This window comes from Papio anubis, chromosome 6 (genome assembly GCF_008728515.1).
Source record: "Papio anubis isolate 15944 chromosome 6, Panubis1.0, whole genome shotgun sequence".
In the NCBI taxonomy this organism is placed as follows: Eukaryota; Metazoa; Chordata; class Mammalia; order Primates; family Cercopithecidae; genus Papio; species Papio anubis.
The window spans coordinates 132967335-132985825 of record NC_044981.1 but is presented as its reverse complement, the minus strand read 5'-3'; the positions used below and the strand labels follow the sequence as shown (position 1 = coordinate 132985825).

The window sequence follows — 18491 nt, the reverse complement described above, 5'->3', positions numbered from 1 at the left end:
AGGATATTTTTAAAAACATAGGACTGGTTATACAGAGCTATACCAACTTACCAAAATATGATCCCAATCACTTAGACCCTTGCTACTCAAAGTATGGTCCAAGCACTGGCATTTCTTGGGAATTGTTAGAAATATGGAATCTTAGGCCCCAATTCCTGCCCTCTGAACCAAAATCTGCATTGTAACAAGATCCTCACATAAAACAAATCCACATTAAATTTTGAAAAGCACTGTGTTAGAAGACCACAGTCTAAAAACGGGAAATAATTTCATAAGAAATGCTCTAACAGAGAACAAATACCAGAGGCCAATCAAAGAATGCAATTCTGGTTGCAGGGATTCACAGTAGTTTTGAATCTGCCCCTTACTACATTACACTTTCCACAAGATACATCAGCAGCTTCTAAAGTGTGCCCCTGGTCAAATACATTCGAGAAACAGTACATAATGTATACCATAGTTTAGAGATGGCTTGTTCATAATAGTATGTTAAAGATTTTAGCCAGGCATCATGGCAGGTGCCTGTTGTCCCGGTTACTCAAGAGGCTGAGGCAGGAAGATTGCATGAGCCCAGGAGTTGGAGGCTGCAGTGAGCTTTGATTATACTACTGCACTCCAACCTGGGTGAATAAGTGAGATCCTGTTGCAGAATAAATAAATAAACATTTGGAGAAATCCTGAAATAAATAAATCTGTTTTACTTAAACCCAGGATTCCACAAATAGACATGGAACACACTTTGAGAAACACTGCATGTTATGAGTTTGCAATGTTTTGCTTATGAAGTATTTTACTAGAGTTGTTCTGTACTCCATTAGCTTCTTTTTTTTCTTTTTATACTGAATATATTTAACCTTGAATATAAGTTTGAACAAAAAATAAAATTTAGCTCTGACACAATGTATGTAATATTATAGAAATTCTGAGGCAAATTAATTCAACTGTTCTGTTAAAAATTATCCAGATCTGGATAGATAAAGTTGTCTTTGAACAAATAGTATGCTAAAGTCTGGCCTCCACATATCATTGAAATTAAGCCGGATCCTGCAAGTAAATGAAAGGGAAGTTTTGGTTAACTGTCAATAATGAATAATTCATTAGTGACATTATGAATAAGAACAATTGTCATGACTAAAATAATGTTTCTGAAACTGACATAGCATTTGAAACAGAATAGTTTATAGATTCAGCTAAAAGAGGTAGGTATGTAGTCTGAGGATGGTAAATTGTTGCAATTTAAAACTTCCTTCAGGGAATAGGTGCATGGTTCTGTCAAATGATATTAAGGAGTTCTTAAAACTCAGAAATCAAAGGCAATGGAGTCAAAGCACATGCCAAAGAATTCACGATTCTCAATTCTTTTAACTCTTCAATCTGCCTTTTGTTTGTGTTGTGGTTGTTCAGAATATATTTTTTTTCTAAAGTGCTTTCCCTCTAATTATAAAAGGAAAGCATGTCCACTAACTTGGGAAATATTTCAAGTATAGAAAATATATTTTAAAAAGCAGAATCTCACCTCCCTGAGATTCTCAACTGTTTGGTTTTATGAAAATGTCTTTAGTTCCGATTTCATTGGCCCAGTGATTCTTGTTTGTTTTAAAATATTGATCTGGCCTTACACAATCTTCACAAATCTGCTGTTCTCTGTGTGGCAGTAATAGTATAACTCCCATAAAAGGTAAAGTTTCCTGATTTAAGAACTCTGACAGGACTGCACGACTTCCTTGCACAGAGACACATGTCCAGAGTGAGACCATGAGATAGAATTTCCCAAATGTGTAGCCACTGTTCTCTTACATTTAAATTTTTCACTCAAAGAAAAAAAAAAAAAAAAAAAAAAAGGCTAACTCAAATGTTACACTGCAACTTTTTTTTTTTTTTTTTAAGATGGAGTCTTGCTCTGTTGCCCAGGCTGGAGTGCAGTGGCGTGATCTTGGCTCACTGCAACCTCCGCCTCCTGGGTTCAAGTGATTCTCCTGCCTCAGCCCCCTGGGTGGATAGGATTACAGGTGTGTGCCACCATGCCTAACTAATTTTTATATTTTTAGTAGAGATAGATTTCTCCATGTTGCCCAGGCAGTTCTTGAACTCCTGACCTCAAGTGATCCACCTGCCTAGGCCTCCTAAAATGCTGGGATTACAGGCGAGAGCCACAATGCCCAGCTGCAGCAACTGTTTTCTGAGTAATCCAACCATGATTATTGAAGAAAAATAGTCATCCAACTCTTTTAGCAAATTGATTTGGCCATTCCATTACACCTAACTTGACTCTTCTTGGCATCAAGGTGGCATATACCATGTAACTGAGCTGGCTAAAGCACGGTAAATTCTGTGGTATTAAAAATAAAACCCAAAAGTTATAAGTTCTTGTTTTTGGAGAGAAAAAGTCATTTCACTTATGCTTATAGAATTTCTTACCAAACCTTTTCTGATTTATTAAAAATTTACATCTTTGAAAGACATAAAAAATAAACCTCAGTACTTTCTACATGTGTTTTCTGTACATACTAAATAATACTGGAGGAAATTACACATCTAAGACTTAACAGACATGCAAGGTAAGTGGAGAATAAACTCTAGTGAAGGAGCTAATAAATGACATAAATAATACTAGTACTCTAAACAGGTAATGTGACTAGATGTTGTGATCATTGTGGTCAATACCTGGCTTAAGCGAAACAAAAAGCTTTAGGAAAGTTCATTTTCACTTGGTTAATTTCCTTACTAGGTATGTGGTTGATGAATTCAGTTCAATTTGTGAGAAAAAAAATGTAGTTTCTTCTTGTACTACTACCATAAAGACAGTGATGTCATACATGAAGAAAAGTGAAGGTGTCACAAATATATCCAGTGTGTTATTCTCTGTAATTTTTGAATGAAAATGTTTTTGAAGTTTTTTGGTTTAATTACATGACCCACATAAAAATATTTCCCCATCTTTATATATAAATATATATTTATATTATATAACTATTATGTAATATGCATATATTTATAATGCTAAATATAATTATATAACACACACACACACATATATATACATATTGCTTACAAAAGGCAATTGTCTATATTCTTTTGGGACCCTCCCATGGTGAAGATTGAACAGCTTTCCTTGATAGTCTACTGGAGTGTGTTCTTTGTCAGGACCCCAAATACACATTACAAATTTGTATAAGATACAACTATATAATATATAATATATGTAATATACAATATACAAATTATATCATTACATGCCAGGAAAATCTCTGCTCCTTAATTTTATCTCATTTAATTCTCTCCATACTTACACAGCAAATATTTATTAATGCTCTACTATATGCCAGGCACGGCCCTGAGGACTGAATATTTTATTATGGACATTTTAGCTCGTAAGAGATTTTTTTAACACTTAAAAATGAAAATCAAGCGATTCCATAATTTTCCTTTCAAAGGTTAAGCAGCATTTGCTATTTTCCAGTTGAGTATAGAAATAACTCCTTTGACCATTTGTATGTTCTTTCCCAAGGCATATCTTGTATGCTTGCCTCTGTGTGCTTTGAAAGCAATAGTCACAGAACTAGAAAGCAACAGGGAAGTCCTACTATGGCTTGTGATACTAACTGATCTATCCATCTTCTTTTCAGTTTCTTTTGACTCTTCACATTGTCTAAATGGTGTTCTCAATTTCTGTAAGCTCTGCTCTTAACCCTGTGCATTCTTTATCTTAGAGTGTGTACCCACTACAGAGGCAGCAACCATCACATCCCTGCAGTAGTAGCTTCAGGATTCTATGTAGAAGTGTCTCTGGGTGGCCATCTATGTTGAGGGAAAGGCTAGTTAGAGGATACACCTTAGTGACTCTGAAAATGCTCCTAAATTATCCAATTCTATAAGCTTCGGTTTTTACATTTGCTAAATTGGCATATAATACTTATCTCACAGGACTGTAATAAAGGTTAATGAGATAAATGCAATGTCCCTGGCTTATATTATGCATATCAATGAATGGTAAGTACTATTAATACTGTGTAGGCCATTAAAATTGAGTGGCAATTCCAGAGCATGTTTGGGTATGCATGCTGTTGTCAGAACAGATTGAAGATATTATACAAGATTATTGCCAAATCAATAAGAGTGATTAAAAAAAGATTTTATGACCTTTATATTTGAAAGCCAGATGCAACAGATTTAGAACTAAATGATTTTCATATTTGACAAATATTGAAATCTGTTTAGAAGCATAGAAGCATCCAACTTTGCTTTACATTTACTTTTATTTACTTTTTTATTTTTTAGAGATGGGGTCTCACTCTGTTGCCCAGGCTGGGGTGCAGTGGTGTCATCATAGCTCACTGTAGCCTCAAACTCCTGGGCTCAAGAGATCCTCCCACCTCAGCCTCCCAGGTAGCTCGGATTACTGGCATGAGCCACCATGCCAGGACTGTGTAGCAGTTTATTAACACAAGTAACTGTTAATATTGTAATGTTCTGTTTCTCTCCTAAATTTCTAATTACTGTTACATACTATGATTAAGGAAGAAAATTAGTAAAAGCGTGTGTAATCTCGTCTCCTGTATGTTCACTGTTTTGTATCTTGATTTTCCTATTTCATAAAATAGAATTCTATGGAAAACATAATCCAATTTAGATTGGATTTCTTAAAAGTAAGACTGAGCTAAATGTGGTTGGCTACTTCAATTCTAGAAAATGATTTTAAAAAACAACAGGGGAGATTAAAGTTAAACACCTTGAAGAACTTCTCAATTGTTAAGAACTTGAAAATACCATGAAGACATAAAATTTATTGACTTTGTTTCAACTTATGCGTTGCATAAGGGAATAAAAAGACTCAGAACAATGTCTGTGCTATTGCTGCTCCAACTATGGTCTCTGGACTAGCAGTGCCAGCATAACCTGGGCCCTACCCAGACTCACTACCTTTTTGCAAGATCTTTAGGTGATTTGCATGCATTATGTACATTACAAATTGAGAAATTCTGCTCTGAGATATACTTCTAGGCTCTTTGTATTAATATGGGAAAAAAAAGAGTGGAGGCTAATTTATCTTTGTATATTCTTATGTTCCTAGTTGTTTACCTGGAAGCTCTTTTCATACTTTGCTAGTTTCAATACACACTCATTTTTGTTGTGGTTTCCACTTCCTTCATCATAATTTTGTCTTCACCGAAGTATAGCTTGAGTCTTGACTATTTCACTTGAATTCTTCTACAGAGGGCAGTTCCCTCTAGCGATCTATAAATCAGGTTTCAGCCTCTTTGTCCTACTAAAAATTCAACCTTTTGAGGATCCATAAATGTTATGAGAGGGCTTATTTAGATAAGTTGTGTACAATAAGAAGTTAGAGAAAACTGTGTCTTGGAACATAGGAATAAATAAAATATAGTCCCATAATAAGATGTGAGAGCATGAAGCTTTGTGAATAGATGAGGAAATGTCAGAGAAGGAAAGAAGAGGAACTGTATTGTTTGGCATCCATTCTTTCATGTACCTGTAACTCATACTGTTTCTGAGTCTACCCAGTCTGCCTGTTTTTACAGTAGAATGTTTGATGCACCCATGAGCATATAATCAAGTGTGTATGTAGATTCCATTACAAGTGCAAAAGTGGTCCCTAAAACACTTTTTAAAGAAAGTTATATCTATCTGCTCAAGTTTTGCTCCTCATGGAAACTCAGTCCCTATTTCCTACTATAAAGGAAAAATGAGAGGAGAAGAAAGGGAGAAAAAACTGGTGCAGATCAGTCTTGGAGGCAAGCTAAGAAAATCCATGGCTTATTGAAGACTGTGCCAGAATATAGTCTTTACTGACTTTCACTCCAGCTCCTTCATTATTGACATCAACATCTGTCATTCCTCTGTAAATTCAAATTGTACCAGAAGCAGAAGTAGAGTATGCTATACTTTTTTTCCTTTTTCTTTTCTTTTCTTTTTTTTTTTTTTTTTTTTTTTTTAGGCATAGTCTGCTCTGTCTCTCCTAGGCTGAAGTGCAGGGGTGCAATCTCGACTCCATGCAACCTCTACCTCCCAGATTCAAGCAATTCTCCTGCCTCAGCCTCCTGAGGAGCTGGGATTACAGGTGCCCACCACCACGTCATGGCTAATTTTTGTATTTTTAGTAGAATGGAGTTTCACCATGTTGACCAGGCTTGTCTCAAACTCCTGACCTCAAGTGATCTGCCTGCCTTGGCCTCCCAAAGTGCTGGGATTACAGGCATGAGCCACCACACTCGGCCACTATACTTCTTATATGTTTATTTACCAGATGTATTTTTGTTTCTAAATACATGTTAAGATTGCACCTTCTCTCCCGTGGATGGTATCTGGGTTGGCCTGAGAGTATATTTGGGCCAAAAGAGACAATCAGTGGAGTCCATCTTCAGTAAAACTGGTTTTTTAAAAATTATCTTAGATATTATTATTATCTTAGAAAGGTAATGATTATAAAATCTATGAGAAAATAAAATATATTTCCACAGTTGTTCTATTTAACGTTGTTTCTGTGCATTAAAGAATCTAAACAAACAATTTCATTATACCTAAAGCAGCCCACCAATGTGATGTCAAGGGGAATTCCAACATAACTGCAATAGAAAAAAAATGTTTAATTTCAAAACATGCATTTTTATCTTTTACTCAAGACGAAATAATCCTGTTTGGTCAAAATATGTCCACCCAACAAGAAAAGGTTTATCCATGTTCACGAAATCAGGTAGCCCCTGGTTGTACTTCAGTCCTGGTCTAAAAGGTCACTTGTTAAGTCAAACTTTTACAACTCTTCTCCTAGAAATAATACTATGAATTGTGAGGTTCTCAGGTTAGCTCCCAAAGTTGATTTTAAGTGATCATCCTAAGGCCATCCTGAATCCTCAATGCCTAGTTCCCTCAGGAATTCCAAACCACTTCATGCTGAAGTAAGTCACTTCTGTCCAGTAGTCATTTGTTAACATTTTCTAAGTGCCACGTGTTAGATCATTAACTCATAACTTTTCTAGGTCCAGAACCTATAGCTCATCTCAACCCTGAGGATTGAACCACCTATACTCCAAGTCCTTTTACAAATATTGGTGGTTGTCTTGCAGAAAAAATTAAGCCCCAAAGTAAAGTAGAGCACTTCAGAAGCAGAGTGATGGGGGCAGGGCCTTCAGTGATTCTTTGAGTTACTGAGGGACGGCTTGTGTCTGTGGAAACTGATACTAGGCCATGAATATACTGGCATTCTTTAATAGCAGTGAAGCTGGGAAGTTGTAATTCATTTGGAAATTGTGTGTTCTTCAGTTGGAGACAGATTGTACTGTTTTTGTTTGTTTGTTTGTTTTTTGTTTTTTGAGACAGAGTCTCACTCTGTCACCCAAGCTGGAGTGCAATGGTGCAGTCTCAGCTCACTGCAACCTCTGCCTCCTGGGTTCAAGGGATTCTCCCTGCCTCAGCCTCCCAAGTAGCTGAGATTACAGGTGCCCTCCACCACGCCTGGCTAATTTTTGTGTTTTTAGTAGAGATGGGGTTTCACCATGTTGATCAGGCTGGTCTTGAACTCCTGACCTCAGGTGATCTGTCCACCTCAGCCTCCCAAAGTGCTGGGATTACCGGCGTGAGCCACTGCACCTGGCAGAGACAGATTATACTATCAACAGATCAGGGCACTGAAAATATGACAGTGATTTAAGTTGGTCATAAGTAAGAATAAACTTTGAATTATAACCTGTGGTTGGTTATCACTCATATTTTGACTGATATGCTTTAAAAAATAAGGCAGTATAGTAAGGGAGAAAAAAATACAGTGGATGAGTAAATTTTGAGTGGATAGGCGAACAAATGGATGAAATAGTCATTTACTGAGTGAGTATTATATACTAGACACATGTCAGACAATTTCTTATTATCTAATTGAAACCTCATCAGGTTTCCCCCATTTTGTAGAGAAGGAAACTGATGTGAGAGATGTGACTTGGCCACAACTACCCACCTAGTAAAATGTAGGACTGGAATTTGTATCTATTTTCTTCTGACTCCAAAAATCATAGGTAGAAATAAAAACCACTTAATCTAAGAACTGGTATTTGTTTTAAAATAACTGCTGCTGGACAGGTGTCCATGAATCCCAGTTCCCAGTCTTTGATCAGTTTCTGCCCTCACGGAAGGGTTTTGGAGGAAAAATATGTCTTACAGGGCAAACCTTGCCAAGTTGGTGATAAGTTGAATGTGAAAGGGAAAGATCTCTATTTCAGTTTAGTTCTGAATCAGGTTGGATCTTGAAACAGAAAAATGATGCAGGGAAAACCAGTGTAATACAAATGAAGTTTAGCTAATAATAGTATTATACCAATGTTAATTTATTAGTTTTGACAATTGTACTATGGTTATATGAAATGCTAACATTAGGGGAAGCTGGGTGAAGAGTACATGGGAACTCTCAGTTATATTTTTGTAACTTTTCTGTAACTCTAAAATTATTTCAAAATAAAACATTTTTTAAAAAGTTTTAAAAAACCTCCCTGAGAAGAGCGGTAGAAAAAAATGTGGCTGGAAAGAGGGAGGAAGACCTTTCATCTTCAGTTTTTATCATTTAGCTATCATACAAGAATATGCAGACAACAAAGTTCTACTCAGGAAGTGGTTTATGTCCAACATCTGTTTTAATACATTTTCCTTGTTTCTGTTATTTCATTTTGCTTACCAGTTGAAGTGATGACAACATGAAGAATAGTTACTGAAATAGCATAATCCCAAACCCATTCTTCCACAACCGGAACAAAAAGCAATCCACAAACAAAGTAGGTGACCTCTGTTGAAACTAAAAGAACTGCAAATACAAGGAAGAATATAATTATTGGGGACTAGAGCAACTAACATTCTGATATACAACTAGTAACAAGACCAGGAAAGCTTACTCTGAGAAGAAATTTTGGTAAGAATTTTTTAAATGTTCCATTTCCTAACAATCCTCAAATTTGGATAAAATCATTAAGGCATTTTATCTTTTAACAATTTTTAGATTTGTAGAAAACCACAACATATCATTTCTGTTTCACATTCTTTGTATTTAACATTTTAAAAAGTGAAATACAATAAAGAAGTGTTACAGTGTAACCAATATGTGCAAATCTGTAATTGGATTGCAAATCTCATTTTAAGATATATTAAAAACTAATGAAAAAATCCAGTTCTGAGTTTTGAGAAATGAAAAAAAAAATTAAACCAAATGTAAGAGTTTATTGAACTATAACATTTGTTTGATACCAAGCACTGCCTAACTTGGAAATGAGTTCCTTTGTGTCTTTGTAATAAAATGGTTCATTCAGATCATCACTTGGGAAACATAACTGATAACCATGAATGAAAGAAAGTCTCATAGATGACAGGTATGGATGCAGACACTCTCCTAAATCCACTAGCTGTGACAGAGTGGTTTACCTGAACACGTATGAAGAGCTAGATATTTACAGGTGAGAACCACAAATCTCTAAGAGCCCTGAACATGTGATGGGTCAATCTTTTGCTTCTTGTCTTTGATATGGATCTTTAAGACTATCATGGTTTCAAAAGAGAAATCCATCAAACTTTAAAGTGACAAATATATGTGATACACCACCAAGGTCCCTTTGTAAATGATACCACTTTCCATAAAAATTACCTTTTCTCTTAAAACACAGAAAATAAGGGATATGTTCATATAATTCAGGGATAAATAAATCTAGGCAAACTCTAATATTTTTCAAAGCAAAAAATAAAATAATCACCTTATGTCCTACTGTGTAGAAGTAATTTATTATCCAGCAAGCCAGCAATTGCAGTCGGTAAGCGAGGTACCAAGGAAGCAAGCCCCAGGTGCAATCTTTTTAAAGGCCTCACACATATTCCTCTTCAATTCTATTTAATTTAACTTAACGGGTTTCAAAAGTTAAATACAGAATTCATACTAACTTCTTTTCTATTGCACAGGAATTCCTTTGATCAGTGGAGATCAGTTCAGCATGTCCTGCCACCTAATATCCAGGAAAGAACTGTCCTGTTGTGTCATATTGACACCATCTCTTTCCACCACATTTCATTCCTCCCTCCCCCACTGGTTTACAGAATCACTACATTATTGTAGAGAAAGAGAGATGCCTCTTTTGTCAGCATTTAGAGATTTTATAGGTTAACTTGCAGCTGCTTGGAGATAGTGATTTTAGTCTTGCACAAGCTGTATTCATGTTTATTAATAGAGAATACTTATGCTTTGTTCATGATAGGAAAGAAAGCATGACTTAAGGGAAGTAATACAAAATTTGAAGTCAAGATAACAGCATTCTAGTCTCGCTTTTACAGCTTAAGAGTCATAAGACCTTGTCTGGGCACGGTGGTTCACACCTGTAATTCCAGTACTTTGGGAAGCCAAGGTGGGAGCATCACTTGAAGCTAGGAGTTCAAGGCCACCCTGGGAAACATAGCAAGACTCTGTCTCTAAAAGAAATTGAAAAAAACTTAGCCTGGCATAATAGTTTGCCCCATAGTCCTAGCTACTCAGGAGGCTGAGATGGGAGGATCTCTTGAGTGCAGAAGTTTGAGATTACAATAAGCTATGATCATGCCACTGTACTGCACTCCAGACTGGGTGACAGAGTGAATCTCTGTCTCTTTAAAAAAAAAAAAAAAAGAGTTATGGAGTCGGTTCCAAGATGGCCGAACAGGAAGAGCTCTTGTCTGCAGCTCCCAGAGAGACTGACGCAGAAGACAGGTGGTTTCTGCATTTCCAACTAAAGAACCTGGTTCATCTCACTGGGACTGGTTGGACAGTGGGTGCAGCCCACAGAGGGTGAGCAGGGCAGGGCATCACCTCATCCGGGAAGTGCAAGGGGTTGGGGGATTTCCCTCTCCTAGCTAAGGGAAGCCGTGACAGACTGTATCTGGAGAAACAGTACACTCCTGACAAAATACTGTGCTATTCCCACAGTCTTAGCAACCAGCAGACCAGGAGATACCCTCCCCTGCCTGGCTTGGCAGATCCCACACCCACGGAGCCTTGCTCACTGCTAGTGCAGCAGTCTGAGATAGACCTGTGACACTGCATCTTGATGGGGGGAGGGGTGTCTGCCATTGCTGAGGCTTGAGTAGCTCACAGTGTAAACAAAGAGGCCTGGAAGCATGAACTGGGTGGAGCCCACTGCAGCTCAGCAAGGCCTGCTACCTCTATAGATTCCACCTCTGTGGACAGGGCATAGTAGAACAAAAGGCAGCAGTCAGCTTCTACAGACTTAAACGTCCCTGTCTGACAGTTCTGAAGAGAGCAGTGGTTCTCTCAGCATGATGTTCAAGCTCCAAGAACAGACAGACTGCCTCCTCAAATGGGTCCCTGACCGCCATGTAGCCTGACTGGGAAACACCTCCCAGTAGGGGCTGACAGACACCTCAAACAGGCAGGTGCCCCTCTGGGACAAAGCTTCCAGAGGAAGGATCAGGCAACAATATTTGCCATTCTGCAGCCTCCACTGGAGATACCCAGGCAAACAGGGTCTGGAGTGGACCTCCAGCAAACTCCAGCAGACCTACAGCTGAGGGGTCTGACTGTTAGAGGAAAACTAACAAAGCAAAAAAAATAGCATATATATCAACAAAAAGAACATCCACACCAAAACCCCATCTGTAGGTCACCAACATCAAAGACCAAAGGTAGATAAAACCACAAAGATGGGGAGAAACCAGAACAGAAAAGCTGAAAATTTTAAAAAACAGAGTACCTCTTCTCCTCCAAAGGATCACAGCTTCTTGCCAGAGAGGGAACAAAACTGGATGGAGAATGAGTTTGACGAGTTGACAGAAGTAGGCTTCAGAAGACTGGCAATAACAAACTTCTCCGAGCTAAAGGAGCATGTTCTAACCCATCGCAACGAAGCTAAAAACCTTGAAAAAAGGTTAGATGAATGGCTAATCTAGAATAAACAGTGTAGAGATGATGTTAAATGACCTGAAGGAGCTGAAAAACATGGAATGAGAACTTTGTGATGCATGCACTAGCTTCAATAGCCGATTTGATCAAGAGGAAGAAAGGATATCAGTGACTGAAGGTCAATTAATGAAATAAAGTGAGAAGACAAGATTCGAGAAAAAAGACTGAAAAGAAATGAACAAAGTCTCCAAGAAATATGGGGCTATGTGAACAGACCAGATATACGTTTGAAGGGTGTACTTGAAAGTGATGGGAGAATGGAACCAAGTTAGAAACCACACTCTTCAGGATATCATTCAGGAGAACTTCCCTAACCCAGCAAGGCAGACAAACATTCAAATTCAGAAAATACAGAGACACCACAAAGATACTCCTCAAGAAGAGCAATTCCAAGACACATAATTGTCAGATTCACCAAGGTTGAAATGAAGGAAAAAATGTTAAGGGCAGCCAGAGAGAAAGGTCAGGTTACCCACAAAGGGAAGCCCATCAGACTAACAGCAGCTCTCTTGGCAGAAACCCTACAAACCAGAAGAGAGTGGGGGCCACTATTTAACATTCTTAAAGAAAAGTGTTTTCAACCCAGAATTTCGTATCCAGCCAAACTAAGCTTCATAAGTGAAGGAGAAATAAAATCCTTTACAGACAAGCAAATGCTGAGAGATTTTGTCACCACCAGGCCTGCCTTACAAGAGCTCCTGAAGGAAGCACTAAACATGGAAAGGAATAAGCGGTACCAGCCACCGCAAAAACATGCCAAATGGTAAAGACCATCGACGCTATGAAGAAACTGCATCAATTAATGGGCAAAATAACCAGCTAACATCATAATGACAGGATTAAATTCAAACATAACAATATTAACCTTAAATGTAAATGGGCTAAATGCCCCAATTAAAAGATACAGACAGGCAAATTGGATAAAGAGTCAAGACCCATTGGTGTGCTGTATTCAGGAGACCCATCTCACATGCAAAGACGCACATAGGCTGAAAATAAAGGGATGGAGGAAGACCTACCAAGCAAATGGAAACCAAAAAAAGCAGGGGTTACAATCTCAGTCTCTGATAAAATAGACTTTAAACCAACAAAGATCAAAAGAGACAAAGAAGACCACTACATAATGCTAAAGGGATCAATTCAAAAGAAATGCTAACTATCCTAAATATATATGCACCCAATACAGGAGCACCCAGATTCATAAAGCAACTCCTCAGAGACCTACAAAGAGACTTAGACTCCCACACAATAATATTGGGAGACTTTAACACCCCACTGTCAGTATTAGACAGGTCAACAAGACAGAAGGTTAACAAGGATACCCAGGACTTCAACTCAGCTCTGCACTAAGTGGACTTAATAGACATCTATAGAATTCTATACCCCAAATCAACAGAATATACATTCTTCTCAGCACCACATTGCAGTTATTCTAAAATTGACCACATAATTGGTAGTAAAACACTCCTCAGCAAATGTAAAAGAACAGAAATCACAACAAACTGTCTCTCAGACCACAGTGCAATCAAATTGGAACTCAGAATTAAGAAACTCACTCAAAACTGCACCACTATGTGGAAACTGAACAACCTGCTCCTGAATGACTACTGGGTACATAACAAAATGAAGGCAGAAATAAAGATGTTCTTTGAAACCAACAAGAACAAAGACACAGCGTATCAGAATCTCTGGGACACATTTAAAGCAGTATGTAGAGGGACATTTATAGCACTAAATGACCACAAGAGAAAGCAAGAAAGATGTAAAGTCGACACCCTAACATCACAATTAAAATAACTAAAGAAGCAAGAGCAGACACATTCAAAAGCTAACAGAAGGCAAGAAATAACTAAGATCAGAGCAGAACTGAAGGAGATAGAGACATGAAAAACCCTTCAAAAAATCAGTGAATCCAGGAGCTGGTTTTTTGAAAAGATGAACAAAACAGACTGATGGCAACACTAATAAAGAAGTAAAGATAGAATAATCAAATAGACACAATAAAAAATGATAAAGGGGATATCACCACTGATCACACAGAAATACAAACTACCATCAGAGACTACTATAAACACCTCTACCCTAATAAACTAGAAAATCTAGAAGAAATGGATAAATTCCTGGACATATACACCCTCCCAAGACTAAACCAGGAAGAAGTTGAATCTCTGAATAGACAAATAACAGGTTCTGAAATTAAGGCAATAATTAATAACCTATCAACCAAAAAAAGTCCAGGACCAGATGGATTCACAGCCGAATTCTACCAGAGGTACAAAGAGGAGCTGGTATCATTCCTTCTGAAAGTATTCCAATCAATAGAAAAGAGAGAATCCTCCCTAACTCATTTCATGAGGCTAACATCATCCTGATACCAAAGCCTGGTAGACACACAACAAAAAAAGAGAAATTTTGGCCAATATTTCTGATGAACATCAATGCAAAAATCCTCAATAAAATACTGTCAAACCGAATCCAGCAGCACATTAAAAAGTTTATCCACCAGGAACAAGTCGACTTCATCCCTGGGATACAACATACTCAAATCAATAAATGTAATCCATCATGTAAACAGAACCAATGACAAAAACCACATGATTATCTCAATAGGTGCAGAAAAGGCCTTTGACAAAATTCAACAGCCCTTCATGCTAAAAACTCTCAATAAACTAGGTATTGATGGAACGTATCTCAAAATAAAAAGAGCTATTTATGACAAACCCACAGCCAATATCATACTGAATGGGCAAAAACTGGAAGCATTCCCTTTGAAAACTGGCACAAGACAGGGATGCCCTCTCTCACCACTCCTATTCAACATAGTGTTGGAAGTTCTGGCTAGGGCAATCAGGCAAGAGAAAGAAATCAAGGGTATTCAATTAGGAAAAGAGGAAGTCAAATTGTCTCTGTTTGCAGATGACATGATCGAATATTTAGAAACCCCCATCGTCTCAGCCCAAAATCTCCTTAAACTGATAAGCAATTTCAGCAAAGTCTCAGGATATAAAATCAACATGCAAAAATCACAAGCATTCCTATACACCAAGAATAGACAAACAGAGACCCAAAACATGAGTGAATTCCCATTCAAAATTGCTACAAAGACAATAAGGTACATAGGAATCCAACTTACAAGGGATGTGAAGGACCTCTTCAAGGAGAACTACAAACCTCTGCTTAACAAAATAAAAGAGGACACAAACAAATGGAAGAACATTCCATGCTCATGAATAGGAAGAATCAGTATCATGAAAATGGCCATACTACCCAAAGTAATTTATAGATTCAATGCTATACCCATCAAGCTACCAATGACTTTCTTCACAGAATTGGAAAAAACTACTCTAAAGTTCATATGGAACCAAAAGAAAGCCCACATAACCAAGACAATCCTAAGTGAAAAGAACAAAGCTGGAGTCATCACACTGACTTCAAACTATACGACAAGGCTACAGTAACCAAAACAGCATGGTACTGGTACCAAAACAGAGATATAGACCAATGGAACAGAACAGAGGCCTTGGAAATAACACCACACATCTACAACCATGTGATCTTTGACAAACCTGACAAAAACAAGAGATGGGGAAAGGATTCCCTATTTAATAAATGGTGGTGGGAAACCTAGCTAGCCATATGTAGAAAGCTGGATCCCTTCCTTACGTCTTATACAAAAATTGACTCAAGATGGATAAAGACTTAAATGTAATACCTAACACCATAAAAACCCTAGAAGAAAACCTAGGCAATATCATTTAGGACATAGTCATGGGCAAAGACTTCATGACTAAAACACCAAAAGCAATGGCAAAAAAAGCCAAAATAGACAAATGGGATCTAATTAAACTAAAGAGCTTCTGCACAGCAAAAGAAACTATCATCAGAGTGTACAGGCAACCTACAGAATGGGAGAAAATTTTTGCAATCTACTCATCTGACAAAGGGCTAATATTCAGAATCTACAAAGAACTTAAACAAATTTACAAGAAAAAAACAAACCCATCAAAAAGCGGGCAAAGTATATGAACAGACACTTCTCAAAAGAAGACATTTATGGAGCCAACAGACATATGAAAAAATGCTCATCATCACTGGTCATCAGAGAAATGCAAATCAAAACCACAATGAGATACCATCTCATGCCAGTTAGAATGGCGATCATTAAAAAGTCAGGAAACAACAGATTCTGCAGAGGATGTGGAGAAATAGGAACACTTTTATACATTGTTGGTGGGAGTGTAAGTTAGTTCCACCATTGTGGAAGACTGTGTGGCAATCCCTCAAGGATCTAGAACTAGAAATACCATTTGACCCAGCAATTCCATTACTGGGCATATACCCAAATGATTATAAATCTTTCTACGATAAAGACACATGCACATATACATTTATTGAGGCACTATTCACATAGCAAAGACTTGGAACCAACCCAAATGTCCATCAATGATAGACTGGATTAAGAAAATATGGCACATATACACCATGGAATACTATGCATCCTTAAAAAAGGATGAGTTCATGTTCTTTGCAGGGACATGGATGAAGCTGGAAACCATCATTCTAAGCAAACTATCACAAGAACAGAAAACCAAACACCGCATGTTCTCACTCATAGGTGGGAGTTGAACAATGAGAACACATGGACACAGGGCGAGGAACATCACACTGGGGCCTGTCGGGGGGTGGGGGGCTGGGAGTGAATATCATTAGGAGAAATACCTAATGTAAACGACAAGTTGATGGGTGCAGCAAACCAACATGGCACATGTATACCTATGTAACAAACCTGTATATTGTGCACATGTACCCTAGAACTTAAAATATAATAATAATAAAAAAGAGTTATAAGATGTTGAGCAGGATTTTAACTTTTAGATAAGTCTGTTTTCTTCTCCATAAATTGGAATATGGAGTATTATTTATCTCAAAAAGTTGTTGGGAGGATTTTAATGTAAAATGAAAGAAATTTGCAAACTATTCTCTGCGATGCAGAGGAAATATACTAGTAATTGGAGTGTTTTAACTGGACTCACACTTTCCAGTGTCCTTGCTAAAACTGATCTCTTGGGTGACAAAATTATTGAAACCTACACAAAACCTGACCATAATAAATACATGCCAAAGTCTCTAAGATTACTCTTATAATTTATTAATATCTCTGAGATTAGACAAGTATAGATTCTCAGAGCAACAACTTTGAAGAGTTATGACATTTATCTCCCCAAGCCCAAAATTAAAGATTTAATAGGCTGAGGGTTTATTGATATCTTTGTACAAATGTTTGTGTTTCATGAGAGGAAAGGAGGACTGTAAACTCTGCCAGGCATTTTGGGGATCTTCACTAATCCCTGCTATGTAAAAGATCATCACTGGTCTCCACTATGAAAAAACACAGCCTTCTCCAATAAGCCTGTGATATTGCCCTTTCTTTAATGACTGACCCAAAGACTAGAATTAAATAATGACAGTTGAGTGTTCAATCTCTCCCTTGACCCAAAACACACACATGGACCATACCTGACTCTTTACTGGGACTATATTTTTTAATCGTTTGTGGATAGTGTTGGTAAAAGCTAGGGAAGTGCCTGAAAGTTAAGATAAAGTGTTAGACCGCTTGTACCTCAGAATCGAAGTATCTCGTTCTCACATATGCTTTGCTATCCAAAATTGAATCAATAATGGCACCAAAAAAGGATACCCATTTGAGGAGGCTGTTCTAAAGCTTTCTATTTCAATTCAGTAACTCTAACTGAACAAGTTTCCTATACAAATTATACTAGAAATCCCATTTCACTGGCCTCCAGCAATTTTTCTGTATTTGCATATTTGTACCCCAAAAAGATTCTCCAATGGTTTTCTAGTGAATTGTATGATTTAAGGAATTGACAATACATTAAAAAACAAGAATAGGGAAAAACTTAACAGAATATTAAGAGTAATTACTGTATATAGAATGTAAGTATATGATTTATTTTACTTTTTTCTGCTTGTAGATATTTTCTAAACTTTCATTAATTAATATGTTTTATTTTATGATAGAACACATTAAAATTTTACTTTTCTAAAGATGTAGGAAACTCACCATGAAGAGCCCCCAAACAAGAATATTTTACATATATTCAAGGTACATAGGTGTAATTATTAATATACATAAGGTTAATGAACATACTAGATATTAATTAATAACTATTCAACAAAAATGCCAAATTTAAGAGAGACAAATTTTGCCTTAGTGTATTCTTTCTTATTGTTTTTCTTCTGCAACAAGTTCTCTACTATTTTGGGAAGAAAAATAAAACCAAGCAGAAATATACAAAGTAGAAAATGAAAGTTCTCTGTCATCCCAAATGGGAGATAACAATTTGTTGCATAATTCTCCAGACTTCTTATCACTGACACCATGTATTTTACTTTATGCTACAAAAATGAAATTGTATTATATGAACTCTTTTGCTGTATTTAATTTTCTATTTTATATCTCACAAATATTTTTCTACATCAACACATTAAGTTATTATTCTTCCTTTTCTTTAAAAATAATGAATAAAAATTCACCCCCAAT

General features: G+C 37.0%; 1 protein-coding gene across 3 annotated transcripts in view; it reads right to left on the bottom strand.

The window, feature by feature from the left end:
• Positions 1-18491, bottom strand: part of TMEM244 (transmembrane protein 244) — a 45434-nt gene that overhangs the window by 9416 nt on the left and 17527 nt on the right. The window contains exons 4-6 of one of the 3 annotated variants that reach the window (XM_009206112.4): positions 8678-8803; positions 6540-6584; positions 627-1044 (exon numbers count right to left, since the gene is read on the bottom strand). In XM_009206112.4, coding sequence (XP_009204376.1) covers positions 950-1044; positions 6540-6584; positions 8678-8803 — 266 coding nt within the window. In that variant the 3' untranslated portion in view covers positions 627-949. Of the gene's footprint in view, positions 1-626; positions 1045-6238; positions 6585-8677; positions 8804-18491 lie in introns of those variants that run through there. The other 2 variants (XM_009206113.3, XM_003898199.4) reach the window with 2 other exon arrangements.